Raw genomic sequence first — 27,685 nt, forward strand, 5'->3', positions numbered from 1 at the left:
TCTCTGGGCTCCTCCAAACAAATCTATACCAGTATCTGTTGCCCTCCCACTCCTCTTCCAACTCAAACAGGAATCCGGTGAGACCTTTCGGTCAAGAACTAGGAGGTGCTTAGTGATGAGAAGTAAAAGAGAGTGTCCTACCTGGGCGACGTCCATGCTGGAGTCACAGCTCAGTGGCCGGACAGCAGTGAGGTCATTGGAGCCCAGCAGGGTGGAGATGATTCCATTCTGGTCAACCTTTCGGATCATGGTGGCATCAACGAAGTACATGAGCCCATTCTTGTCCACTGCAATACCTTCAAAAGACAAGCGGTGGGAATGTGTCTGTTGGAAAGGAGTGTGGTTTGTGGGGTGCAGGTGTGGGGCTGCCCTGCTGGGCCCTCTCTGCTTGGACCAGGGACCTCACTGGGATGGATCAGCCCACTCAGAGCAGTGATTCTCAGCCTTTTAAAGGCAAGACCCTTTCTCACGGGCACTGTGCTGAAATGAGTATAGTACCCACCCGGGGTGCTCACTGTAGCCCTGCCCATTTCCCTCCAGCTGAAGACAACACCTTAGGCTGCACATGGACCAGGGCTGCAGATGTATGAATGAGGAAATGATCCTGCATCTGTTCTCTTTAGAAAAGAAGTTATTTCCAAAGTTCATTCCTCTAAAAATTATTGATAGTAAATTACTCAAATACCCTTCACAACCGATTGCAACTCTGAGGCTGAGAAACAATGATTCTTACAGTCAGAAACTTCCAATTCAAAAATGTAACCTCCAGGAAGAATTCCCAATTAAGCCGTGACTCTAATCAGCGCTCCGGCGCCCCGGGGGACACCCAACCCTAGCATTCCCCTGTCGCAGCAGGGCTGATAAGGCACAGACGGCAGCTTCTATTTCTTTTGCATTTTTATTTCAGCGCTCCAGTACAAGGCTTGGCATTCCTAATCCATGCTGCAGGCTGCTTTCACAGTAGCTAAAAACGCTAACAGGAATTAGACCCTTAGATGATTGCTCCTTAACCTAAAGCACCGTCAGTCCTTTAAAAAACAGAGCCCCATTCATTCCAAGAACTGCCCCATCCTGAACCCCTGGAAATTATGCCCATTCTTAATCGCTACCATTTTTTCGGGTATTTATAGCTGGGCAGGCCACTGTACTTCAGACTTTATATACATTATTGTCCAAAGGAAAGTCGGGGAGTGGTTGGAGGTCCCCGCGGGGCTTTGTTCTGGCTCTAGTCCCTAAAGCTGGCACTCTGGCACTCTGTGACTAGCCGCGATCAGAAATTTCGAGGTGCAGTCTACCCTACTTTCCATTTGCAGCCTATGTGGGTGATAAAGTTTACTCAAATAAATAAATATAAAAAAATCAAAATCGCCCACCCCTACACCAAAGCCATCTATCAGGGTTAAATTATCCCAGGAAACGCTGTGTTTAGGCTGCTGGAAGCTGTTCAGCTCCAGTAAGGGGAATGCAAGGCGGGCAGCAGGCTCCGTCTGGGCGGAGGACTCCCTTGTGCAGCCTTTACCTCGAGGGCTCATCAGGGTTGCGTCCACAGCCTTCCCTCCGTCCCCGCAACGGGCTTCATCGAAGGGCAAACATTGTTCTCCAGTCCCTGCCACGACTTCCGAATTCCCAGCCAGGTCTTTGGCTCCGCTCAGAGACTTGACGCGGTAGATTCTGCGACTGTTGGTGTCAGAGACGTAGAGCGAGCCGGACACGGGGTCCACAGCCAAGTAGTACTTGTGTGCTGGGTTGTTGCTTTGGAAGAAGCACAAAGAAAAATGAGGAAGGGGCTATGCAGCTGGCCTCCTGGATCAAAGAGATGACAAAACCACTAGCCACGCCCTCACCTTCTCTAGCATCTTTCCACTTTAGTGAACTGGAAGGAATCTGACACCGTGACTGAGCGCTGGCATTGGCATGGCTCTGAGCTCCTTCTAGTTAGACTTCTCCCCTCACACTACCGTGGGCTTCCTGGATTGTCCTCATACTGAAAGACTGCAGCTGATAGGAAAGACCCCACTCCAGGCCTGGGTTTGTGAGCAGCTAGTTATTCAAGGCAACCACCTGTCTGTCAGCCTCTTCTAGATCCCCTCGCGGGCTTAGCATTGTCTCAAGTGAGACTGAGGATCAAAGCTGCCTGATGATGTCCCCTTTTTACTCTATGCTTCATCAGTGACTTCAAGGTACTAGATCATGAATAGCGAGGCAACCTAAGAGTTTTCCTAACTTTGTTATGAGAAGCTCCCTGGAGCCATCTCCAATCTGAGGATCTCAGATCTTTTCATTGTTCCTGGGTATAGACACAAATCAAGTTGGCATTTAGTGGGAAGAGATGTGAGCCTCTTGCAATCACATCTAGAGTCTGTGTTGCTGAGGGAGGAGATGCAGTTTTCCAATCGTGGGTAACATTGAGGTCATAGGTATGAACCCAGAACCACCAGGGCCCTAAGGAGCACTTGGAAATGAATAACTTTGTGTGCGTGAAGTGTATTAGGTAAGTGTAAGTTTCAGAAGCCTGGACAATTTGTCTGCCATGCATCTAGCTAACCAGTACAGAGAAACACTATGTTGGCTCATAATCAAGACACAGGAAATTCAGAACTCAACTTGTACTCAGTTGGTGGCCTTAGGTAAGTCTTTTGGTTGCACTGGGTGCTCGCCTCCTTATTTGGGAAATGAAGAAATCAAACTGAATCATTGCTAATGTTCCTTCTGACTCAAAACCTACCAGTTCTTCCCTTTGCAGTGTCGGTCACTCATGGAGGCTGGGGTGAGTGTTCGTACTATTTCTATACTGGCTATTCAAATCATATCTCCAGGAGGCGAACAGGGATTGCTCCTCTGCCCCAGTGCGGGGGAGCAGCTTTCAGGGCCACTTGCCAATCAAGAGCATGGTCTGTTCTTCCTGGTATTAATTATACTTGGTGCAACAGGAGCAGAGGGGCTGGGCGAGGTGAAGGGAAGGTGAGGGTGATGATAGTATTGGATGAATTTGTCCTGTAGACATTAGCTGGGAAATTACCAATTAAAACACTACCATTTGGGTTCTTTCCCGAATTAAGGAAAAAAAAACAAACCAGATCTAGGGAGCTATTTTTAGGAACAATTTGTGAGTCGAGACCATCTTTAATTCCAGCTTCTCCTCAGGTTGCTGTTAAGTCACATAATTGAACTAGAAGTCAAGGTCTTTCTAAAATTCCAGCCTAGACAATAGTTGGAAAGAGTAGGCTAGGTGGGTTCCTCTCCTCTCCTCTCCTTCCCTCCTCCTATTTCCTCCTCCTCCTCCTCCTCTCTCTTTTTTTGGTTAAGTCATTAGAGAATATCCATACATGCAAAACAAATTAGGGCAGAAAGGGAAAACTTTGTGCCGAGTTTTAATTAGACGCTGCACTCTTATGAACACACAGTAGCCGGCACCATCAACAGAAAGAGGCAGGCACCGCACATCTGTGCCTATCTACGAGCAAGACAATTAATTTTGACTTTCTAGGGAGCCAGATTTGAAGAGGCTTTTCCAGATCTCCAGCATAAGAGCGGGCAGCTGGGGGCGTGGGGTGAATGCCTGCTCAGGAAACTGTGGCTCCACATGGCCTCACATTCATTCCAACCACGGTGCTCCCAAAGAGGCTCAGGTCAGATGGGCAGTGCTGCTTCCACAATCTGTGGCTTAAGATCAGCGCAACATGCAAGGGGAGCTCTAACCAGCCAATTTGGGGCACCAGAGAATAAGAAGGCAGAGGACTCCTCCTAGCCATGGCCTTTTCACTGACTGTGATGACCTCCTACAATTGGACTTGCTTCTTTTTCTAATTTTCTTCCAATATCATAAAGATGCCCCTTTACATTACATGACCCGGACTGAAAAGAATAGTAGCAATATAAATTGCTCTGTTTGGTCTCCTCTTCCAAATAAAAATAAGGTCATTTTTCTTCAAGAACACTCTTGCTATATCCATCTTGGTGCAATGCTTGCGTACATACACAGATGTGTGTGTTGTGTACTTTGTATGTGAACTCTTCCAGTATAGTTTTAAATGATGACCTTGGATCAATGGAATGACAGAGATCATTTAGATTAAAAAGTACTTGGTCTACACCCTTCATACCACTCAAAAGTGATTTAACTCCATGAAAATTCTCAACGCATCTGACTGTTGGATTCTTTCTGACCAGCAGATTGGCAATTAACTTGTGTGTGTGTGTGTGTGTGTGTTTTTAAATGACCATAAATCCAGGGGAAAAAAATCATTAATGAGTTGAAAATGAGTTTTTGACCCGTTTCCAGTTCATTAAAGCTTTTGTGAACCCAGTCCAGCATTTACAAAAGCCAGAAGTTTGCCTCAACTGTTTAGCCCAATTACGGACCGTGCTGAGCAGTCGGGATAAAAGTTCACTGAGGGTTCATTATCTTGCTCTTACATCTCCCGGAAATTCTAATTACTGTCAGCTTATTTGGTTGCTTTTTGACTGCATTTCATAATTGCTAAAGCTTATCATATCCACAACACACAATTAGCGCATAAAAAGTTACTATATTTGGTACATAAAAATATACAACATTACACAAGAAGCACGAAACAAAAAAATAAAAAAAAAATAAAAGCAAACACAAGGAAGCGAACGAACCATATCAAATTATATGGGAAAGAGTTCTTCGTCTTACCTATGTTTAAACTCTTTATTTCTTTATAGAAAGAAAACAGAAGGAAAAAAGAACAAACAGTTAGCTGAGGAATTTATGATAAAGCAAACATAACATTTTTTGTTTCTTATATAAAGGTCCCCCCCACCAGAAGGCAGTCTTTTTCATTTTTTCTTTTACCTCTAACTGACAGCTCCTAGCTCAATTACTTGAGAAGAACCCCAATTTTGTTCTTCTCCAGGCCATTGGAAAATCCGGACCAGAATGCCTGGATTTCCTGACAGGCAATGTGGCTGTCATGTGACACAGGCAGCAACAGGTGAAACAGGACTTCTGGCTAATGAAGGGATGGCAGGTAGGTTACAGCTGGGGTGACACCTATTGTTGCAGTAATGGTTCCTGCAAGTGTGGTGGTGCAAGGATTCTGACCCCAAGTTCAAGGTCAGCTGCAAAGAGCACTGTGATTCATTTGCGATGTCTTTCCTGGGTATGGAGGGAGCAGGTCACATCTGTACCACTCATTTGTCATTGGTGTATTACAGGGTCAATGGTACCTAAGAAAGGGCCCCATTCACACCAGACTGCAGCTGAGCCAAGGCTCTGTTGAATGTGAAAGGCAGAACCATTTCCTATCTCTGCTCTCTGCCTCCTTCCTCCACGTATCCCACTTGCATGTGTGAGACCCCAAACGTGCCTTCTTTCTCACAATAACCACCAATACTACCACTACGGTCATAATGAAATTCATAGACTCCAACCTCCTCTTGTGATCGGAGCCAAAGACTCCATTTACCATTCATTTTTGAAGAACTAGGAAAAGTTTTGTTGCTTTTTCTTTAAAGAACAAAAACTACATTTCGATTTCAACAGGAAACTGGCTGAAAACTAACACCAGGGAGAGGAGGAGTCAGGAAAGCTGCTCCCCATTCCTGAGGCTTCCGGGTCAAGGTGGAGGAGCCCCTGACCCTTCGTTCCCTTCCAGCGAAGGGAAGAGGTTTCAGGGGAGGTACACGGAGAGTTCAATGCCCTGATTCCTGTTTAGGTGCAGCCCGGGCCTCTGCCGGGGGCCATCATTAGTGGTGGGTTTGCACAGGGATTACATTTTTATATTTTATTCTAACGTGTTAGTTTTTGCTAAAAAAAAGTTAATTAAATGATGCTGATAACTCCTGAGCTCTGACTGACATAGTGCAATTTAAGATTCATTCTGCAAAGCCTGGTGTGTCAGGGTGGCAGCCGGGAATTCTCGCGTCTATTTTATATTGCTTAATGAAAGTGAAATGTTATCTGCCACCAGTGGTAGACATATTTGGCTCTTAATTATTGAAATATCAATTCCACTTTTTTTTTAGTCAAGATTTTGTGCAAAGACTGGATGGGATTTGGGTTTGCAGACCTGACCTACTTCTTTCCAGAGAACATCTGCTTTAAGTTGATTAATATAGTATCTATGTTGGGGGAAGGACAAAGGAAGGGGTATGGGATCAAGTCCCTGGAGAGTGGAGAGTCCGAATGATCACATGGATATGAGCTTTGGGTACAGATGAAGTCACTGCTACTCTGGTCCAGGGTCATTAACAGGTTGGGTGCTTAGCAGGCAACACACCAAAATTATAGCATCATTGAGTCAGCCTATGTAGATGAGTACAGATGCCCTACTTACAGGGGACAGGCCTTGGCTCTGTGTGCAGTCTCAATAGCACAAATACACTCTTTAGATGTACCCTCCGAGGACAAAGTGGTGTCTCTGATTTAAGAATTGAGATGGATCATGTCTGCTCACAGCAGAGTCCCAGTGACCCCTTTGCCAAGCCTGCGGGGGTCTCTCCTTGCCATCTCAGCCTGTCTCACAAAGTTGTCATCACACTGTCCTGTGATTTATGTTTGTGTGCTTGTCTTCCTCACTTCTTTGTGAACAGGATGGGACTTACTCATTTCTGTGTTGCAGATACTTAGCAGAGAGTCCAGGAGAGAGTGAGGGGCTGGGGAAGTGGGTTCCTGAGCCCAGGAAGCTTGGATTGCAAATGCTTTTAACCTTTAGTGCAGGACAAACCCTGCCTGGGACTAGCTCTGAGCCTTGGAGTTCTGCTCAGGACAGAGTTATAATTAGCTGAGACTCTTGTTGCTTGAGTCGGGTAGAGCTGGACTGGCCACAGGCTTTTTTTTTTTTGGTGGTGGTGTTGGTGTTCTAATTCAAGGGAGTTTGAGTTGGGGTACGTTGGTTTAGCTTTAGAAGGATGCGATTTAGCATCTAGTTAAATTGTTAGTTAAATTATTGCTAGTTGTTCTGGTATAAGAATGGCATTCAGGAATGCTTCTGCCCTACTGTGTTTATTCCTGCAGCCTCAACCAGTGTAGAATTCCAATACCACAAGGACATCGATGACACAATGGTCAGTGAGCATCAATGCAAAGAGTATTTCGATTATTCACTGCACAAGAAAACTTGAAATGCCCAGGAATGCTATAGAGAAAGCTTCATAGAATTTTCCCCAAAGTTTATGACTTTCACATTACCAATAATCAATGGCCAAGATGAAAGAAAGTTTCCTACTTCATTGATAATCTGGAACAAGTTTTGATCAGCCACACTGGGGGGGGGGGAGACTAGATAATCTTTTTATCCTTTCTGCAGATAATGTAATGAAAAAAAATAACTATCTTATTAAAAGACAGTCAAGGAATAGGGAGCTAAAAAGTGTAGGAAAACAAGTCCCATGAACATGTAATAGGTGAAAACAAAAATACAAGGTGGTTTGTCTGAATTTTGGGATGTGTGTGCTGATTCCTGTTTTCTAAAAAAAAAAAATAAACTTGTCATTTGTTTCATTTTTTCATCCTAAATAACCTTGCTTCTTTTATTTTTAAAAGAAGGAGACCCCGAAACTATATTGGCTTTAGGCACCAAGAAATCTGGGTTGTTGATGATGAGAATGGTGCCCAGTACTATCCAAAACTTTACGGCGTCCTGGTGGTTACATTATTCTGGACTGCATGTTTTGTTATCTTTCCCTTCCTGACCCCTAACTTCTCAGCCCGACGGCAGAGCAAACTTGCATCTCTAACTGCAGCCCTCCTAACATTCGGTCCCACCCGGGGAAGCCTGCCCTGGTGCTCAGCTTCTCTCTGGTGACTCTCATGGTCTTTGCCCTCCTTCCTGCACCCCTCCTTTCCCACATCTCGGTCCCTTCCAGCCTGACCACATCTGGCTGGGACAACTCCCTTCTCTGTAGATTTTCCCTAAGGCAGAGAAGCCCTGGCCCCACCCTAATAGCACCATAAGAATGTCATCAGGGAGAAGGTATTTCAATGGAAAAAAGCCTATTGAATGTTATAATAGAAATTTATGTTTGAAAAATAAAAAGAATAATTCAAGAATTCCAAACATGAAAGAATAAGTGCGATTCTTAGATTCACAATAAGGGACCACATCAGAAAAAGGTAGAGAAGCACTGTCCCACTTCTTACTTATTTACCTATTTACTGCCTTTTATGGGGGTCCCAGTCCTAAGATGGTCTCAAACTGGGAGACAGACAAGAAGGATTCTTCTATGAGAGAAAGTCACCCGAAGATGTGAGTGATTGGAAAATGTACCTTTCTCCTGAGTCCTTAGGTTTCCTAAGGACCAATTAGGGAGGGTGATAATTAGAGGAATGGAAAGGGACTGCTAAAGGTGGGATTTCAAGACTCTTTTGGGGAGAGGGTGTTGAAAATGTGCTAAATCAAAGCACATAGGTGGTAACCACTTTACTAAGAGAAGGCTCTTTCTACCAGCAGAAGTTACCCAGTGTGTAGAGTTCTGCCCTCGCATGTTTTGTGCAGGTAAAGGAATAGGGGAAGGGTGAGGAGCGCGAGAGAGCATGGAAATGTTTAAACAGAATCCCAGTCCTGAGGCTAAGCTCTGGGGTGGGTAAGGGGATGGGGTGGGCTCTGAGTCCCCAAATTGAATCATTCGGCTGCCAACTCACAATGGAGACAAGACACAAGCAAGACAGGTCTCTTCCTCCCTCCCCCCTCCCTTTGCTGGTTTCTGTTTTGAAGTGAGGGGATTGACAGCCCTTTGTTTTCAGGTATGTAGTGGGAAGAGGAGAAGAATCAAACCAGTGTTCTTGTAAAAGCTCAACTTCTAATCGGCTCTGGGTTCCTGGCTGATGAAAGCAAGAACGAGTCCAGAGGCAGCGAAAGAAGAAAAAACCAAACCACACAGCTGTCCAGGGAAATTGAGAGCCACATTCCTTCCAGCTGTCCTCCCTGTCACCAGGTGAGTGTTGTGTGGTTTGCTCTGGTTGGGCCACTAGCTTGTCCCTTTGGTACTGTGGCCTCTACAGTTTGAGAGACGTGGAATCAAAGACCAGTTCTGACAAGGAGCAGAAGACTGGTTCTTTAACTCATGCTTCCTGTCTTGAGCACCTAGGGTAGGCTGGACATGGCATTAAGGGGCGAAGGTGACCAAGACATCTGCGCTATAGAAGGTCACACACCAGGCCTTAAGACTTAGACACAACTGCATACCTAGGTAGTAAGTGGTGTCAACTCTAATGCAAACTCAGAGCATTAAGAGACCCAGAGGAGGGTGAGAATTATTTCTATGAGGGGCAATCAGGCTTGATGGGAGAGTGGCCCCTCAATGTGGACCTCATAGATGGATGTGAAGAGGTAGGTCAGTAGACACGACACTTTGGGTTGAGTTAGGTCAGTAGACATGACACTTGGGTTGAGCTGGTAGCACGAGTCAAGGTTTGGAGGTAAGAATGCACCAGGCAGAGGGTGATTTGGCTTTGAGTAGGAAGATCTATGGCAGGACAGGAAGGGCAGATGTGGAGGGTAGCAATGCCACATTAAATCATCCAACCCTTCCCTTCCTGCCTCCTCCACAGAAGGCCTGAAAAGAGGAGGGCTTATCTGGGTCAGAAAATGCAAAACAAATCTTGGGAAGGGGCTCTCCATGGTGAGGGGTGGGGAAGTGTTTTGGGGGGTTGTCAGGGATGGCCTGAGGGCTGGCTATGCAGCTTCCTCCACCATGCCTCCCTCTCACTCTGCTTATCTCATGGATGCTACCACTTCTTCCTCCACTTTGGTGTTTCTCCTATGGTGGCTCTTTGGCTCTCCAACTCAGCTTGGACTGCATGGACTTCCCCAGGTGCCCACCTCTCATGTTCTCTGAGCCCACGATTCCTCCCTCCTGGGCCCTCAGAGACCAGCACAGGCCAGTCCCATTCTCCTAGCTCCATCCCACTCCCTGCTTCGATCTTCAGTAGCCACCCATCCCAACAAGAAAGCCCTTGTCCATGTGCTTAGGAAGTCCCCAAGATATCAGTGTCGGGCTGGGGATGTGGCTCAAGCGGTAGCGCGCTCGCCTGGCATGCGTGCGGCCCGGGTTCGACCCTCAGCACCACATACAAACAAAGATGTTGTGTCCGCCGAGAACTAAAAAATAAATATTAAAAAAAATCTCTCTCTCTCCTCTCTCTCTCCTCTCTCACTCTCTCTTAAAACAAGAAAGATATCAGTGTCCTGGCTACCTCTCTGATCTCCTCCAAGGATGCTCCCCTGAGCTCACCATCACCCAGCCACACTGGACTTCTGTCAGCAGTCCTTTCAATACGCCAGGTTATTGGCTGGCAAGAGGGTTTCTACACAACTTCTCTCTGCTCGAAATGCTGTCCCCCAGATCTCCCTATGGCTGACCTTGTTATTTGGGGATCAGACTGAAGGCCACTTAGGATGAGAGGCTCCTCTGGCTACTATATCCCATTCAGCCTCCTAATTCCCCTGACCCCACCATGTCCTAGATCTTACACTAGTAGATTTCTCAATACTTGAAATCATTATTTAAAATTTGTCTACAATTGATTTTTTTTTTCTGAGGCTCCTGAGTGGACTCCAAATGCAACAGCTGGGACTTTACTCCCCTCTGTGTTTTCCCCTATTCTCATGGCTCCTGGTGTACACAGACCCATTTCTCCCTCTATTTTATAGCTCTTCCTTGGGGTTGAGGGTCTGGAACCAACTATCCTGGGAAGAGCATATTTTCATGGGCTTTTTTGAGGGGTAGCACCGTGTCAGTATTTTCCCAGCACAGAGGAGTCTATACTTGAGGCTTAGTAGGAAGCAATGACCAGGAGGAAATCTACCAAGGGAAGAAAGTTACCTAGCAAGCCCTGATGAAATTGTGCTACCTCCTATCCTCACGAATGTGCAAACATCTGGAGAATTTATAGAGAACTCAAGGACTGAGGCACTCGATAGAAATTTATGAACTAGCCAATGAACGTTAGTGGTTCTCTAGCTTCAATATGCATCAGAATCTTCTACGGAACTTCACAAAAATAAAAGACACCTTGGTCCTTTACCCCGTGTCCTCTGGAGACGAAAAGCTGTTATACCCTTGGTGGTAAGTCAGCTGTTGACAATAGTTATCAAATCTGTGTATGGTGTGTCTTAGATGCACCAAGCATTTCCCCAAATCCTTAGTTCATTCTAGGCCTAGATGTTGGAGCACATGGACTTTATATTCTATGGAGAACCCAAGTGTAGCCGCCATTCACCCAAAGACACTCAGGGGCAGTCGGGAGCACAAAAAGTTTGCCTGTGGGTTTATTTACCGTAACTCCAGGATGCTGGTCACGTTTCGAGAGGGAAAGATGCGCCGGATGTAATTGAAGTCGCCCACATAGAGACTCCCATCGATCCCCACAGCCAGGGCCACGGGGGCCAGCAGTTTGTTGCCTTCTGCAAGGCCATTACAGCTGGGACAGGAAATGCTCCGCCGGCGGCCATTGCCCATGATGCTGGTGATGATGGCGGGCTGCTGGGTCAGGAACTGGTTCTCCCCAGTGCCTTTGTGTAGGATTCCTGGGGAGGGGAGGTAAAGTGGAGTGGTCACTACAGCTTTCTGGGGAGGACACTTGAATTGGCCTACTAAGGGTGAGGGGAAGTGATAGGAGAAGAGAAAAATTAGGAAACCTCTCCTTTGGTAGTTCTTCCATGTCTTCATGGGGATGAGAGAGCTTCCATGGGAGGAGAATCCCCCAATGCTATGGTATGGGGTAAGAGAATGTTCGTAGGGACAACTGAAGAATTATCAGGTACAAACCATCCCAATGTTATTGACATTTAAAAGGAGAAAGTAAGGAAACCTATGACCTCTTTTTGGCACCTGAAAAATGGCGGAGGGAAGGAGAAGGGCTCTTCCTGAAATGTCAAGGTTGGTGAGAATGTTCCAGAAAAGACACAAGGCTATAGGTAAGATAGGAGATGTGCTCACATACCACTCTTTACGTTGAGGATGTGGTGCTTGTCCAGGGACCAGCCACCGAGATTGGAAGGGTCCAGCTCAAATCCCTGGAGGAGGGCTGTCCTCTTCTCCCAGAGGATTAGACTGGGGCAGGTCTCATATTCGAAGCCCACAGACACTGCAGGACAAAGGGTGTGCAGAGTGGGAGAAAAGAGAGTCCATTTGATTACTCCAGAGCTCCCCAGTAAAAAAAAAAAAAAAAAAAAAGGAGCACATGTTCATGAGATACAGACTCTGTCCCCAAAACTCACTCCGAGGCAGGCTGATTGCTTTTGTCTTTGTGATTCCATTAAATTCAGATTTCGAGTTGAACTTGACCTTGAAACTTTACACAGTTGTACTCTGTGGGGAGGGAAAGACCTCTGCAATGAACAATTGGCTTTCAAAAATGACCCCAGTGATGTGGATGGAAGAGAGGAATCTTTAAAACCCTGGTACTGAATGAAGCTCCTTCGGAGACGTGTAGGAGACTGTCTCTCGGCTGATGTCTGGGGAATATATGTGTTATATCTATTGCTATTTATTTTTGCCCCCTAGGACAAAGGCCTTTGGAAGCATAGTGGCTCATCGATAAGGAGACTCTAGGGGCAACAGCTTGTGTACGCTGAGGCACTTTGTATAGCAGTGCCTCTCTTGTACCTGTGGGTTCTGTATGCGTGGATTCAATGAACCACAGACCAAAAACAGTTTTTAAAAATTGTGTCTGTACTGAACATGTACAGAATTTTTTCTTGTCATTATTCCCCAAACAATACAGTCTAATAATTATTTGCATGGCACGTATATCATATTAGGTACTATAAGTAATCTGGCGGTGATTTAACATAGATGGGAAGATGTGCAAAGCTTATCTACAAACACTGTGCTGCTTTATTAAAGGGACTTGAGCATCCTCCCTCAGGTTTTGGGATCCCCTGGGGTATTGTGGACTGGGAATTGGTGGACCCTGAGGGATGACTGTATGTTCACTCAATATGCCAGAAAGTGCCACTAATAAGGGGTTCAGCCTGCTAGGTATATGGAAGTTCACTGGGGAACACGATCCCAAAACTTGGCTATAAAACACTTGATTTGCTACACAGACAAATGGGAGAAGGAGGAGAGATGGACACTAATCTTATTTGGGTTCTAGCCTTATGCCTTGAGGCTCCATTTTCCCCATGAGTCCAGCAGGCTAAGTAAAGCCCCCGTTTCTTAGAGCTGTAGTAAGGACACACACGAAAAGGGCTGAGAAACTGTGCATTTTTAATTGGAACACTGCTCTTGAAATATAAGGCATTGTTATTATTGCTGTTCCTAGTACATTAGACTCTTAACTATGTGTATCACCTTTGGGGATTCTCTGCAGCTTTTTAAAAAATCCTGAGATATGGAAGGGTTGATAAGAACGGAGGGTGCATTTTATTGAAGAAACACCTCCCTCCTGTATTTCCTAGTCTGTCCTCTGAAAATGAGTGAAATAAGAACCCACACAGAAGCCAACAGGGTTGCTGAGGTCAGCTGGTGGCCTTGGTATATTATTCCTCACTGGAGAGAAACGGGGCTCCCTGCAGAGATGGCTGGAGAGAGGCTGAGCAAGAGAGAACAGACCATGTAACCCTGGGAGACAGCGAGGGAGGAGTCAGACTCCACTAGGGTCACCTCAAAGGATTCTGGAGTCAGTGTGAAGAGGCTCCCAGTGACCAAAGTGGGACCTGCTGACCATGAGTCAGAATAGGGACTCTAACAAATAGAAACAGCAGCAACATTTCAGTCCAGGAGTTCACAAAGTTATTTAAAAAACGTTAATCCACCCCCCTTGGAGGAAGAACTGTCTGAGTATATGGAAAACTAGTAAATAAAGGGAAGAAAGCATTTGCCCTTTCTTTCCTATTGGAACTCTGCCTCAAATAATTAAGTAGTTAATGAGAAAGCATCCCTGTGTCAAAACATTTCTGATAATAGATGAAAAAGTAATGACAGAATTAAAATATCATTTTACAATCCCTAATGACCTAAAAGACTTAAGCCACGAGCCATCTGTGGTTCCTGAAATCAGGAAGGACACATAGCCCCGTGCTCCCGGTGTTAAGAACACAGCGCCACCTGACAAGCTGTCCTACCAAAGATAAAATCAAACCCGAACCGGGAGAGCCTCAAGACCCAACTGTCAATTTACAGGAGGTTTATAGGGGACAGAGGAACAGGTTAAACGGCCACGATCATGCAATCTGGAAATGGAAACACACTTCAGGAAATGGACTTTGGGAAGTTCTACAGGCAAACAACCCAGGGTCTTCGGGAAATATAGAGGTGCAAAAAAGAGAAAGTTGGAAAATGAGACTTAAACTTTTAAACAATTAAAGAGAAACCAGCCAATTGCAAAAAGTGGGTCCTTTTGGATCTTGATTCAACAAATAAATCTTTAATGTTTTATGATATTTAGGAGACAACTGAAATATTGAATCATGGCAGGCTATTAGACGACATTAAGAAATTGTGACATGTGGTGATAGCATTGTCATGGTTTCCACGTGCTTTCTCGAGATGCATTCTACAGTATTCCAGATGAGAGAACGTGATCTCTGGGATGTGCTTCAGAAACACCCAGGAGGTAAGGGGGAGACTGAAGGCACGGGAAAACAAGAATCATCACAGCATAAGGGCACAGCTGGAGCACACGGGGGTGTATGGCCATAGTCAGTCTCCTTGTTGGTATTGGCTAAAGCCAGGTATGAGTCGTCTCTGATTAGCTAGTGGTGTTCTTTATATTAAATGTACTAGGTTCTCCCATAACTTCTACTGTCTCCATTCAATTACCAACTCCATTCATTGATGAAGCCTACTGCCGGGGCCACATCCTGAGCACGTGTGACCTGCTGGCTGCAGGACCTTAGAGAACTCTTGCAGTCTCTCCTCTGCCTTGTGGGGATCTCGGTCAAGTCCACTTGGGCTATTGAGAGGTCACCTAAGACCAAGGACTTAGCACACTGCCCTCTGCACAAAGGGAATGGCTGATAACACTGGCTGCCAATGAATTACAGGGAACATTTCTAAGTGTGCTGGTCTCTGGTTTTGGTTCTTGACTTCTGGTTCTTGAAAACCACACATCTACCAGTGAAAAGAAAGCAGGAGTCTGGGTTTTAATCAATTCCTATATGGTTTTCCCCAAGTGGGAAGATTCCAGGTAGATATTCCAACATGTACATCTCCGGTAGCTACAGGACCCTTTCCTTAGGGCGAATTTTCCTAAGTGGGGAGTGCGTGATTCCCTCAAAAAACAAAGCCTTGGAACACAGTACCAGGCTTTCAGACCTGCAGTCCTGAGGCCTTATCCCACCATATATCCTGTGCCTTTCTCAAGCGCTCTCTCATGAACATGCCTTAGTCCTCATCTGCTTCTGTCCCTTCACTTCCAATATCCCTCGGGGCCACTACACGCCAACCTCACTGGCCTTCTCTGTCCTCTAACACACCCCACTCTTCTCTCTGCCTGCAATGCTCTCTTTCTGATTTTCACAAAGCTCCTTCTTGTCATTCAAGCCTGTGTTTCAATGTCACCTTGCTGAGAAGCCTTCCCTGAATGCCCATCCAGGGAGGTGTCCTCTTCCCAGCATGGGCCATTTTTGTCTTCTTATTAACCCTCTTGGTACTGCCTCATCCCATCTGAGTTTCATACCTCAACCCCCCACTAGAGCACAAGGCCCATGGAAGAGGCACCTGGTCTGTCTTATTGACCTTTGTGTATTTATCTACTAGAACAGTGCTTGGCATCCACTAGAACTTCAATAAATAGTGACAGAATGAACACATCAAAATCCGTGAATGAGTACGTGGTTGAAATGAAAACTTACCCACAGCATCTGAGAGTCCATATACTCTTTGCCCATAGGCATCTGTCTTATCCCAGATAAAGGTGTAGGCCAGGTTGGGAGATGCTTGGAAGGACTTCTGGAAGAGATGCCCCTCTACAGCAACCATCAGGTGAACCCGGATGAGGTTTAAGGGCACTGTGGACTGGGTCATGGTGATCTTCAGCAGTGACTTGTACCCTGCGGTTCTGGAGCTCAGGTAACGAAGCTTCACATTGGAGCCAGGAAGCTCAATTTCTTCATGAAGAACCTGGAGGGAAAGCAATTGGTTTCTGGACTCTCCCAAACACACCTCTGGAGGTAGACTGTCTGCAACCTGGTGCTGCCTCCCGAAGTCCCACACCGAAAGTGGATGCATGAAACCACTTCCCCCAGCAGAGAGAGAAGAAAAGAAAACCGACCGAAACTTCATCCTATGCCATGGAGAGAAGGGGCTGAGGTTATGATTTTGGGATTAATAATTATTCTTGGTCACTGTTGTGTTTCTTTTAGAAAACCACACTGTTGGCAAAAGATGTAAATAAGAACAGCAGGCTTTATTGCAGGCTGCATGCAAGGAGGCCACGAGAGGCTGTAATTATATGAACCTGCGACTTCCAGTGACAATAGCGTAAAGCAACAGGGAGGCAATGATGTGCCCTGTGTCGTAACACTGATGTAGATCATTAAAGCGCCTCTTATCATGGATCTCTCTGACTAACAGGAATCAAAGCAATTTGCAGGTGGTCTGCACATATGTATATTGTTTTTATTTTATGAAAAGCTCCAGTGACTGCCAAAGCCTTGAATGACTATCTGCAAACACCGGAACATCCGGGAGGGCTTCAAACTTCTATTTGTGGTGCTATAGTCTTCCTGTGCTCCCTCTCCTTTAGTATTAGTTTCGGGCCCCTCAGGAAGACAGGTGTGATGGGAGGAAGGCGGCTGGTTGGCATTGGTTAGGAAGTACCCAGCATCCCACCCTGGTGCCCGCAGCTCCTACCTGGGTCTCAGGCACAATGGGATTCTGCCCAGGAGCAGCACTGAAGAAGGTGGACAGAGGGGAGGAGATGATGATTGGATCAGGCCGGACAAAGCCACTGAGGTCACAGCTGGGGATGGAGTTCTCCTCCGTCTTCATCACTAGGGTGTCCATGGCATGAAAGCTATTCCACGGCAGCCACACGGTGCGCTCCTGGCTCATGAAGGGGGCTCGCTCAAAGTGCAGGGTCAGGGCGGCACCCCCGTTGGCAATCAGGTCAAACCTGGAGACAGGTAAATGGGTTCTCTGAGAGATGCTATGGGTAAGTTAATAATCCTCTCTGAGCCCAAGTTTCTTCATCTGTATAATGGGAATAATGATACTGACACACGGTGTCTGAAAGAATGTAACATTGGGCTGGGGCTGTAGCTCAGTGGTAGAGCGCTTGCCTCACACATGTGAGGCACTGAGTTTCATCCTCAGTACCACATGAAAATAAATAAATAAACAAAAAAATAAATATTGTGTCCATTTACAACTAAAGAATATTTTTAAAAAAAGAATAAAATATGAAGACCCCAGAGTAGGCACGAGCCAACTATGTCCCATGGGGTGAGTCTGGCTCACCACCTGTTTTGGCAAATAAAGTTTTATTGGCACACAGCTATATTCATTTGCTTATGTAACCTCTATGGCTGTTTTCCTGCCACAGTGACAGTGCTGAGTTGTGGCAGCAGAAGCCACATGGCCAGCAAAGCCTAAACTATTTACTCCCTGGCCCTTTGCAGAATGTGTTTGCTGACCTCTGGTGTAAAGCACTTAGCACAGCGCAAGGCTGAGAGAAGTGTTCAGCAGACAGCGTGGTGACAGTGACGTGATGCTCGGACATTGGCAGGGGCTCACAGCACCATGCTTATAGCCAAACTCCATTCTGCTTCTGTCTCTGGCAATGATTCTTTCACTGTATTCCTGTTTGTTCCTGATGATCTGGGTGGAGGTGACCCACCAAGAGGATGAAAATACAAAAGCTCTGCTTTTCCCATTTCACAGAAAGGTAGGAGGTCAACAGAGAGTACCCTGCCTCCAACTCCCGGCTGTACTCCTCTGGAATCTTCAGCTTTTTGCAGAAAGCAGCTCTTCCATCCTGCTTCTATCAGAATCCCTACCGCTTGGATCAGAGTGAAAATACACTGATGACTGGCTTCATCCAATTCTGGTAAAATAACTGCTGTTTTCTAACAGATGTAAAATAAATGACCGAGGACCACATAGATATGAAGGTCAATATCACAGTACATTTAGTATGACAGTTTACATATGAATTTGTTTATATATGTATTTCCTGGGTATGCACGCTGTTGGGGAAGGATTTGCCTAAGCTGTACAAGAGACCCAAATGCCTTGAAGCAACATGGTTCCTAACTGGCAAGAAAGAATCAGCTGAAGAGTGTGGCCCATGCTATACTTATAACAGATTGTGGGATTCCTTGGAGCATTCCCAAACACGGCCTGGGACTTGCACGGCTTTTCAACCTGAGCAAACTGAAGAGGCACTGATCCAGGAGTTTGAACAGATGATCTTGGAGGTGGATTTGGATCCTAATTAGCCAGGGAGCATCTGAGGGGACAGGGGAGTGGAAGGGACAGACAGCAGAGGGAGGACTCAGAAGTGTCTTGTGCTGTTTCACAGGACTTTACAGAATTGCCTCAAGGCTGTTAGTTCTTCACGAGCACTGACTTCCAAGAATGAACAAGGCCCCAAAGATCTTTGTGCAGTATCCGTTAACCATTCCAGTGCTTTTGAATAATTGGATTTGGCCATAGAAACCTCTGAGTAGAGCTACCAGACAGTTAATGACTGCAGCTGGTCCTCCACTTATGTTGGTTTTTACTTATGATTTTTCATAACGCTATGAAAGTGATCTGCAGTCAGTAGAAACTCTAAGCACATCTGATCTCTTCCTGAGTTACCAACGTGAGGTCCAACAGTCCCGCACTTGCAGTGGCAGGGAGCCATAGTTCCCAGTCCATCACCAGGGCAAATAACCTGCTGCGCACTATGTCGCTAAGCAGGGATGTTTGGTAGGTCAGGTAGAATTCATGCATTTTTAAAAAATGTCACTTTCTTTATTTTTTGATATCTGAACTAAACTTCTTTTAAAAATATATATATTTTTTGGTTGTTGATGGACCTTTATTTTATTTATTTATATGTGGTGCTGAGAATTGAACCCAGTGCCTCACGCATGCTAGGCAAGTGCTCTACCGCTGAGCCCCGGCCCCAGCCCTGCATTTTTGACTTATGATATTTCAACTTACGATGTGCTTGGGATGTAAGGCACTGTAAGTTGGACATTGGTACTGAGGATTGGATGTGAATCCTTAGACCCCTCCTTTGGGTCTCAGTGTTGGAACGGTAAGGTGGATCTACTGTAGGCTGGTGGCTTTTAAAACTGTCTGCAAGGCTTAGGACAGTAGGGAATAACTAGACTCCTCGCCAGAGAAAGCCAAGCTCACAGTTCTCACCTCCCATGCTATTCCCAGGATTTCTCAGAGTCTGGTTTTATAGAAAAAGTGCTGCATCAGGTTTACAGTGATGGATGCTTGCTTCCTTGGCAATGGCTAGGACAGCTGTGTGTGTGTAAGAGTTTCCAGTGCAGAGTCAGTGTTTTCCCCTTCCTACAGACTTCTTATTTTCTTATTGTGCATTTAACTTTTGACTTGCTGCCCGGTAGGTTCAGGCAGAGGCAGAGCTCTCTTCTTGGTGGGGGTGAATGGGCGCACATTCCCAATCAGAAGATCACTGGGGACTGTTGCCTCCTTCACACAGCAGGGAGACTGCTAAATGTACTTAATTAGACTTCTCTGATTACAGCCCACCCCCTCAAAACTGTAGCGAAAACAACACAGCTCCTAGAGCCACAGATGAAAGCAGAAGGGGATCACCACAGGACGCGGTGTCGTGTGGATTCTTGTCACCCTGCACTGCCTTTGATTTAAAATCGGAGTTAGTTTCTAAGAAACTACCTTCTTTCTAGAATCTGCCTCCACCCCCCAGCACACACAGGACAACATTTGTTTTCTGGTTGGGATACCACACAGGAAAGCATGGAGTGACTTGGGGGAATCCTCTCTGAAGGTCTGGTCTGGTGGCCACCTCACACAGGGAGCCACATAAACTCAAGCTGACTGCACCATGGCTCTCCGCCTCCGCACTCAGCCCTGGACAGGTCCCAGCCCACAGTGCTACTTACGTGCCATCCTGGCGGGTGATGGTGTAGCCATACTTTGGGTACTTAACAAAAGACACATTCACACCGACCAGGGGAGTCCCATCTGTAGTTACTACTTGTCCTCGGATGAGAGATACCAAGCTGGGAGAGAAAGAAACAGAGGTCTTTGAGCCACATGCAGGAGAAACCGATGAAGGGGTGCTGAGTTCTCTTTCCTTATTGCTACTGCTCCCTCATCTGCATCTGGTCCCCAGGCAAGGAGAAGACCTTCAACATGAATTTCTAGCTCCACATGACCATGTCTGTACAGAGAGATGGGCAGAGGGGAAGTCTCAATGTTTTGCTTTTCCTAAGAACAAAAATTCTGACATTCGAGGTGAAATCCCTTGGGCAGCCTGGCCCGTCCCAGGGCTGGACAGTGGTCTCCCGTGTGCTTTCTCTCCAGCCTTGGCTGGGTTCCACTGCTTGATGCAGTCTGGCTTCTGCTTGGCCCAGGCTCCAGGCTGCCCTCATCCCTCATGTGCATGCCTTCGCCTGGCACATGGAGCATTATGCTCGGGTGAGAGCTTCCCCATCTGCCTGCTCATTTCCTAATTTGGTGCTGGAGCAAGGCCATGCCATGCTCCTCCTCCGGGCTGGGAGTCGGGGGCGCAGGGCAGCGCACACAGGTTTTATTATGAGGCTGGGATGTATACATACATAGTTTTTTGCTGCCCTCCAAGAGCAAAATTTCTCCCAATCTATAAAAGCCTGAGGAAAAGAGAACATTGGAGATATATTTCTTTCTGGTGAAAATAGCTTGGATTCTGGATTGCATGTAGCTACATATTTTTCTCATGTCAAGTTCCAACTGTCCTGGGGGGTGGGTGGTTGAAATCTGACACTCGCATTTTTTTTTTCCTGTTGTTAGGGAAAGCTCTTTCTTTCCAGACCACAGTAACTAGAATTTTCCCAACAATGCCAATTTCCAACCAACTTCCTCTGGGAAACCCTGCACCCAGCCATAGAGATGCTACAATATAGGTTGAGCATTCCTTATCTGAAATGCTTGGGCCCAGAGGTGTTTCAGGCTTTGGAATTTTTCAGATTTTGGAATATTTGCATGTACATAATGAGATATCTTGGGGATGGGACCCAAGTCTCAACACAAAAATTCATTTATGCTTTCATATACATCTTATATACATAGCCTGAAGATGATTTGATACAATACTTTAAATAATTTTGTGCATGAAATAAAGTTTCATGATATGGAACTTCCCACTTAGGGAAGCCATACTTTGGGTACTTAACAAAAGACACATTCACCAGGCCACGCTGGTGCTTAAGGTATTTGGGATTTTGGAGCATTTCAGATTTTGAACTCTGGGGTTAGGGGCGCTCACCCTGTATTCTACCCAGAGCCATGTCTCCTGTCACCTGAATCCTCTAGACTTCATGGAGAAATGAGACAATGAGAAGCTCCACATCTTGCCCTTGAAGATACAGGGCAATTTGGCGAAAGCAAAGAGGTTCTCAGGCTCCCGGGTTCCTGGACACACTCCCAATTTCTGGAGTAGGCAATCAAGCTGACCCATTCTTTGCCAGAATCTTGTCAAGATTTTTGGAATGCATTTACTTTTGCAATCCCAAGTGTCCTGCAAACTGGAGGGAGGCTGTCTCCAAGCATCTCTCTTTCTATTAGTAATACCCCCCACTGTTCAACTCCAACCCTTTGACGATCTCAGGGGTGTTTAGACTGTTCCACTGACAGCTCTAATTGTCTGCTACTGGCTGCCTAACAAATGAATCTCATTTTTAGCTAGTTCCAACCACAATGCTAGAGTCTTTTGAAAGTAGAAAACTAATTTATGAAAATAATCCTTTTGTTCAATTCCATTTTCTTATCTTAGCTCAGACTTAGATTTCTTTAAGGCCTTACCAGACACTATTTTAAAATTGATGATGTGTGTTGATGACCACAAGGTACACAGTGGTTGTGATAAGAAAACAAAATCGGAAGTACATTCCACAGTGGGTTTCTTCCCCCCCCCCTTTTTTTAAAAAAAAATTTCTTTTTACAACTGCTATTTTTTTAAAGTCAGTCCTGTAGCACAAGACTGTGCAGAGCACCATAGGAATAAAAGGGGCTGGGCTGCCTGAGATTTCTACCCTTCTATTTTTCTAATTCTTCATTGTTGCTGGCTTTCTATCGTTTCCAGGCAGCCAATTTGCAGAAAAGATTCAGCTAAGACATGCTATCAGTTCATTTCTATTTATGATTATTGATGTGTAACAATTATCACATTATCTAGATAGTGAGATCCGCTCTATAAATTATAGTGGTGGAGTCAAGGCATTTTAGTTATTTTTGTATGCCATTATCTAGGGAACGCCTTTGAGAAGTCTTGAATTAAGTTCCTTTTTACTCCTGGCTTTGTCCTTCATTATTTGTCAGGCAATGAGGTACTGAAATCCACATGCTTACTGAACTTCGACCTGCGCCTTGGAGTACAGTTTGGTATTTCGTGGATCTGGGCAGACAAGCTGGAGTGGATCATCAGAGCTCCAGAGAATTCTCCATGGCAACTTTCTTTTGCTCAGATCTCTGGGCTGGGATAATCCCCTGAATATTTTTTGGGGTCCCTGCCTGCCCCCCTGCATATTGGCCCTCACTTAAGATGCCTTCTGGCAATGGTAACTGTTGCTGGGGAGGAGAGGAGGAAGTTAGAAGGGATAGGTAGAGGAAGAGGATGAAAAGGAGACTGTTAGGATTTAGGGTAGAAATAATGAAATGTAAATTAGGGAGCAGATGGAAGTTGACCAGGGGTCTTTGGAGGATGTGTTCAGAAACCCTCCCAGAGTTAGGAGCAGAGGAAACACTTCCTTTTTGGTCAGAGAGTTGTGGTTTGTTTGTTTGTTTGTTTGTTTATTTATTTATTTATTCATTCATTGTTTATTTATTCTTCTATTAAAACAGCAATATACTGTGAGTAGAATGTGATACCTATTCTAATGGTGCTCATCTAGCAAATGAGGTTTATGTGCTCAATGTGACACAGTTAGGAAGTGTCAGGGTGGAAATAGAAGAGGGTGGAGATCACCGTTTCTCTTGCATTATTATTTATTTTTCTACTTTATGTTTGGTAACATCAGAACAGGGAAGCTGAAATCGTTGACTTAAGGTGATTTTGTTAAGCAGTCTATTCAAAATGGCTGCCGATAACTGGGACAGCCCAACTTTCCAGAGGATTCTAGGAGGCTTCGGAATGGGCTGCACCAACTCCTACCCTTTCCTGTGCCATCGAGGCTAGACTCTCAGGGAGGGGTGGGGACAATCATGGCCCCATGGTGTCTCCTCCTCCCCATGGTGTTTCCTCCCATGGGGACAGTCATGGCCCCATGGTGTCCAAAATGGGAGTACCAAGAGAATCACCAATTAAGCGCCTGTGAAAAGTGAAGTCTAATATTCCCCGTCCTGCTGGGCCTGAGAAACAGGCCTTCCTGAGGATGTAGGCTGGGTGAGGAGGAGGAGGAAGGGGAAGAGGAGGGCAGTACATTTCAGAGGGATATCCTCTGGTGTCCTGTTGCATAGGAGGGGCACAAGACTGGGCAATAGTAAGGTGTTTTATATTGCAAAATAGCCCAAAGAGAGGGTTTTAAATGTTCCTACCATAAGGAAATGACAAATGTTTAAGGTGATGAATATTCTATTTTTTTTTTTTAAAGAGAGAGTGAGAGAGGAGAGAGAGAGAGAGAGAGAGAATTTTTTTAATATTTATTTTTTAGTTCTCGGCGGACACAACATCTTTGTTGGTATGTGGTGCTGAGGATCGAACCCGGGCCGCACGCATGCCAGGCGAGCGCGCTACCGCTTGAGCCACATCCCCAGCCCCGAATATTCTATTTTGTCAGATTTGATCATTTCACAATGTACGGATGAGTCAGAATGCTACATTACAACACAAGAATATGTACCAAATATGTCCCATTAGTATATGTCAACCAAAAAAAAAATTCAAAATTTAGAAAAAGAAATAGAGAAGAAAGGTGGAGGATGGGGTGTGGGAGAGAATGGTGCATGAGGGGGCTGTCAGAAGGACAAGGGATCAGGACCATTTCGCTCAAGTTCCTAGATGCTAGAGGTTTTGTGGATGAGGACCCCAGCAGTTTTGATTTTTCCTCATGAAGGGGCACAGAGATGGAGCGGGGTAACACCAAGAAGACCTTTCCCCATGTCTTACACCACCAGATGGGGATCTGGGCCCATGGAGACGGAGATCAATCATGCCCAGTCAGGCCCCTCCTGTCCTTTCCTTCTACCCTCCGATGCACATGGTAGAAGGAAGGTACCTAGAAGGTAAGAGGGGATGGATGGTTGGGAGGTGCCTCACGGTGAAATCTTCCCTTTACTCTCGGGGCACAGTTCCAACTTGTCCTGGCCTGAAGGGAAGGGCCAAGGTGGCCACAAAATAAATTCAGAATTTGACCCTAGAATATTCATAAAACCTCAAATCAGCAACCCAGAGCAAAGACAGACTGGGGAGAATGAGTGGCCCCTGCACATAATGGGCCACGAGGAGACGCCAGGGGTGGAGCTGCTGTGAGCATCGAAGTCATTGGCACATCTCTGGCTTGTCCTAGGTGCTCAATACATTCTCCCCACTGGCATCATCTTGACTCCAAGATGCCAGGATGATAGGTTATGTTATCAACTTAATAACAGCTGTCAAAAAGCCTCTACTGAATGAACTATTTAAGCAATGCTCAAACAAAAGTCACTCTCAGAGGCATTGTAAAGGGAGATTTAAAAGAATGACAAGAGTGTCATAAAATAATAGATCATAACAATGATCTCAAAACGGGGGAATCCACAGGTATCTCCAGCAATTCTGGATCGAAGGCGGCCAAGTCCTACAGCGTGCACCGGGCTCTCTGCTGGAGCCTGGAGTGAGGGAAGGGCTTTCTAGGAGCCTGGCAGGGAGCAAGCCTCAACTGGGCCATTTCCAGGCCAACGGGGCCCATGGAAAGGGAGGAGCACTTCCCCCTGCCCCAGTGTGGGGGGGAGCTGGTGACCGCAGCAGCCTGTGGGGACACAGGGTGCTTACCTGCTGTTGAAGGGGTTGTCTCCAGGAATGATGTGGGTGCTGTCCTTGCCTGCCAGGAGCTTGATGCGATCGTAGAAGGACTTCACAGCTGGCCACTCCGTCTGGCCCTGCTGAATGATGTCCATGGGGTCCCGGGAGCCCCGGCAGAGAGGGCTGTTCTGACAGGCCGTCTGCAGGCAGCAGTCGGGGTCCAGGCAGTCCACCAGGCCATCTGGAGGGGCAGAGGCAGAGCCAGGGTCAGTGGATTTCATGGCACTCAGCCGCTTGGAGATGCTAACACTTGTCACCGTCCCACCTTCCCCAGGGCCTTGAATTGGCAGGTTCCGCACAGCAAACCTCGTATAATTCCAACCTATGTGCATAGAAAATAAAGGACTGAAAGGACGTGACTGAAAATGTTGACAATCATTGTCCCTAGTAGCAGATAAGTGGGTTTCTATTGGCTTTCTTGATGACATGTCTCCAGAATGTCTTCCTTCTTCTACTATGAGCCAGGGTTATTGGAGCAGTTGGAAATAAAAAATAAAAACGTTGCTTTTAAATAACATTGCACAAATAACAACTGATGGCCAGTTCTCAGGGGCCGTGCTAACGGGAACACAAGCAGTCAAAACGTGTGGGACACCTAAGTCTCACTTCCATGGAGAAAAGAATTCCATTCCTGCTCCCCTAAGCCAGGGAGGGAACTGCTGAGCAGCTGGAAAACCAGGCGCTGTGTGTTGGGTTTTCCAGATCCTGTGCAGAAATGGCCTTGACACAGGAACCTGAAAGTTAAGCCACCAGTCCACCTGCTGCTTCTGGTTCTGCTCTCTCACCTGTCGGCAGGACCTCCAGCATTCAGATTTACTTGCCTGGATTCCTGCCCCTCTCACATCCCCATCCCTGGGATGATTCCTACTTATCCATCTACAATTCATAAACACACATTTACATGCATCTACTTGCTGGATGAGCCAAAAATCATGGCTCCTGTCCTTAAAAAGTGGACAGGATGGTGGCAGAAGCAGACAGACTGGCTCATAGCTTGAGACCTGGTTTAGGTGTGGCCTCCCCATCCAGGAAGCCTTCCTGATGATGCCCTTGGCTGGGTTTGTTATGGACTGAATGTGTGTGCCCCCAGATCCGTAAACTCTAACCCCCAATATATGGTACTAGAAAGTGGGGCCGTTGGGAGGGAAATCAGCACTGGAAGTGGAACCTGAAAGGGATTAGTGACCTCGTAAATGAGACTTCTGAGAGTCCTCTGGCTTTCTTTCTGCCCTGTGAGGTCACAGGGAGGAAATGGCCATCTATTAATTATGAAGCAGATCCTCCCCAGACACCAAATCCACCAGCACCTTGATCTTGGGCTGCTCATCTTCTAGAACTGCAAGAAATATGTGTTTGTTGTTTAAGTCACTCGACGTCCGGAGGTTTTGTTACAGCTGTCCCAATGAATGGACACAGCTACTCCTACAGTGTGCATCCCTGACCAGAGATTTTTAAAGAATGGCTCTGCGTTGAAATCCTAGGGGGAAAATCAAGGACACACTCCAGACCCTTCAGAGACAGCACTGGGGGCAGGGTCTGGAAGGCACATTTTAATCACAATTTTCAGGTGATTCTAATGCACACAAAAAAAATCTAGAAATGGTTGTTGTTAACACCAGCTTCCTTGTGCTGGAATTAATTATCTCTTTATGCTTGCCTCCCTGAGTGGAAAATGAGCTCTGTGAGGAGAACATTGTCTTATTAATTTCTACATTCATGTTTTGCTTAGTGCCAAACACTAATGTTTGTTGAATGAATAAATGACTGCTTCCCATTCCTCACATCTGTTAGAGCTAGGGACAGGAAAGTTCTGGGCAGTGTCCACTCCTTGGGATTTCCTGTTAGAATGGATCTGTTGGCCAATCCTTATTCACTCTGCTGGGAATTGATTGAGAATAAACTTGCTTACACCTCCTGGATTTGATAGCAAGGCATTTTTCTGGCCCTAATCAGCACCACAGAAACAGGTTCTCACACCCAAGGCTGTGCTATGACCGACTCCTGTACTAGGATGCCCAATCAGAGGCCTGGTTGTGTGCTTTAAATTTACTACAATGTAAATTTTTTGGCATTATGTTTTACGTTTGGTTCTGCTAATGAAATTGAAATATATAATTTCACCAAAGTTCCACTGTCATTTAGCAATTAATGTACAATTATTTTAATGCATTACTTCCTTTTTAGCAAACAAACAAATCAGGAGGTTGCATGTTTTGCTTGGCTTTCAATGACTAAGCCTAGCCTCTCATTTTCCACACGGGCAAATGCCGCTCCGTGCCTTGTAACACATTTAGATTTACAAAAAATTTCCTAGAAATTCAGGCACAGGGGAGTGAGCAGGCACGCACACTTTAAATTTAGGAACTTTCCAAATCAAGGCTCCAAATGTTTCAGCCGACTGAATCAGCTACTCCCCAGAGCACGGAAGACTCAGACCCCAGAAAGACCCAGAAACCATGCTGTATCCAGTAGGAGGACTGAAGTCCCACATCAGGTCCACATCCCATTGTCCAATCTGGACTCAAGGGCCATTGGCAGAATAAGAAAAAAAAAAAAAAGGAAAACTATAATTGCACAGAATTCTGC

General features: G+C 45.9%; 1 protein-coding gene across 2 annotated transcripts in view; it reads right to left on the reverse strand.

The window, feature by feature from the left end:
• The window catches only part of TENM2 (teneurin transmembrane protein 2), a 625,713-nt gene that overhangs the window by 36,663 nt on the left and 561,365 nt on the right, over positions 1-27,685 (reverse strand). For both annotated transcript variants that reach the window (XM_081292628.1, XM_081292629.1), the window contains exons 13-21: positions 25,070-25,280; positions 20,004-20,123; positions 16,771-17,032; positions 15,771-16,038; positions 11,912-12,055; positions 11,246-11,495; positions 4,661-4,681; positions 1,520-1,752; positions 142-296 (exon numbers count right to left, since the gene is read on the reverse strand). In XM_081292628.1, the coding sequence (XP_081148754.1) occupies positions 142-296; positions 1,520-1,752; positions 4,661-4,681; positions 11,246-11,495; positions 11,912-12,055; positions 15,771-16,038; positions 16,771-17,032; positions 20,004-20,123; positions 25,070-25,280 (1,664 nt within the window). The remainder of the gene's footprint in view (positions 1-141; positions 297-1,519; positions 1,753-4,660; positions 4,682-11,245; positions 11,496-11,911; positions 12,056-15,770; positions 16,039-16,770; positions 17,033-20,003; positions 20,124-25,069; positions 25,281-27,685) is intronic.

The sequence above is a fragment of the Spermophilus citellus genome, assembly GCF_964194105.1.
Source record: "Spermophilus citellus genome assembly, chromosome: 1".
Classification (NCBI taxonomy): domain Eukaryota; kingdom Metazoa; phylum Chordata; class Mammalia; order Rodentia; family Sciuridae; genus Spermophilus; species Spermophilus citellus.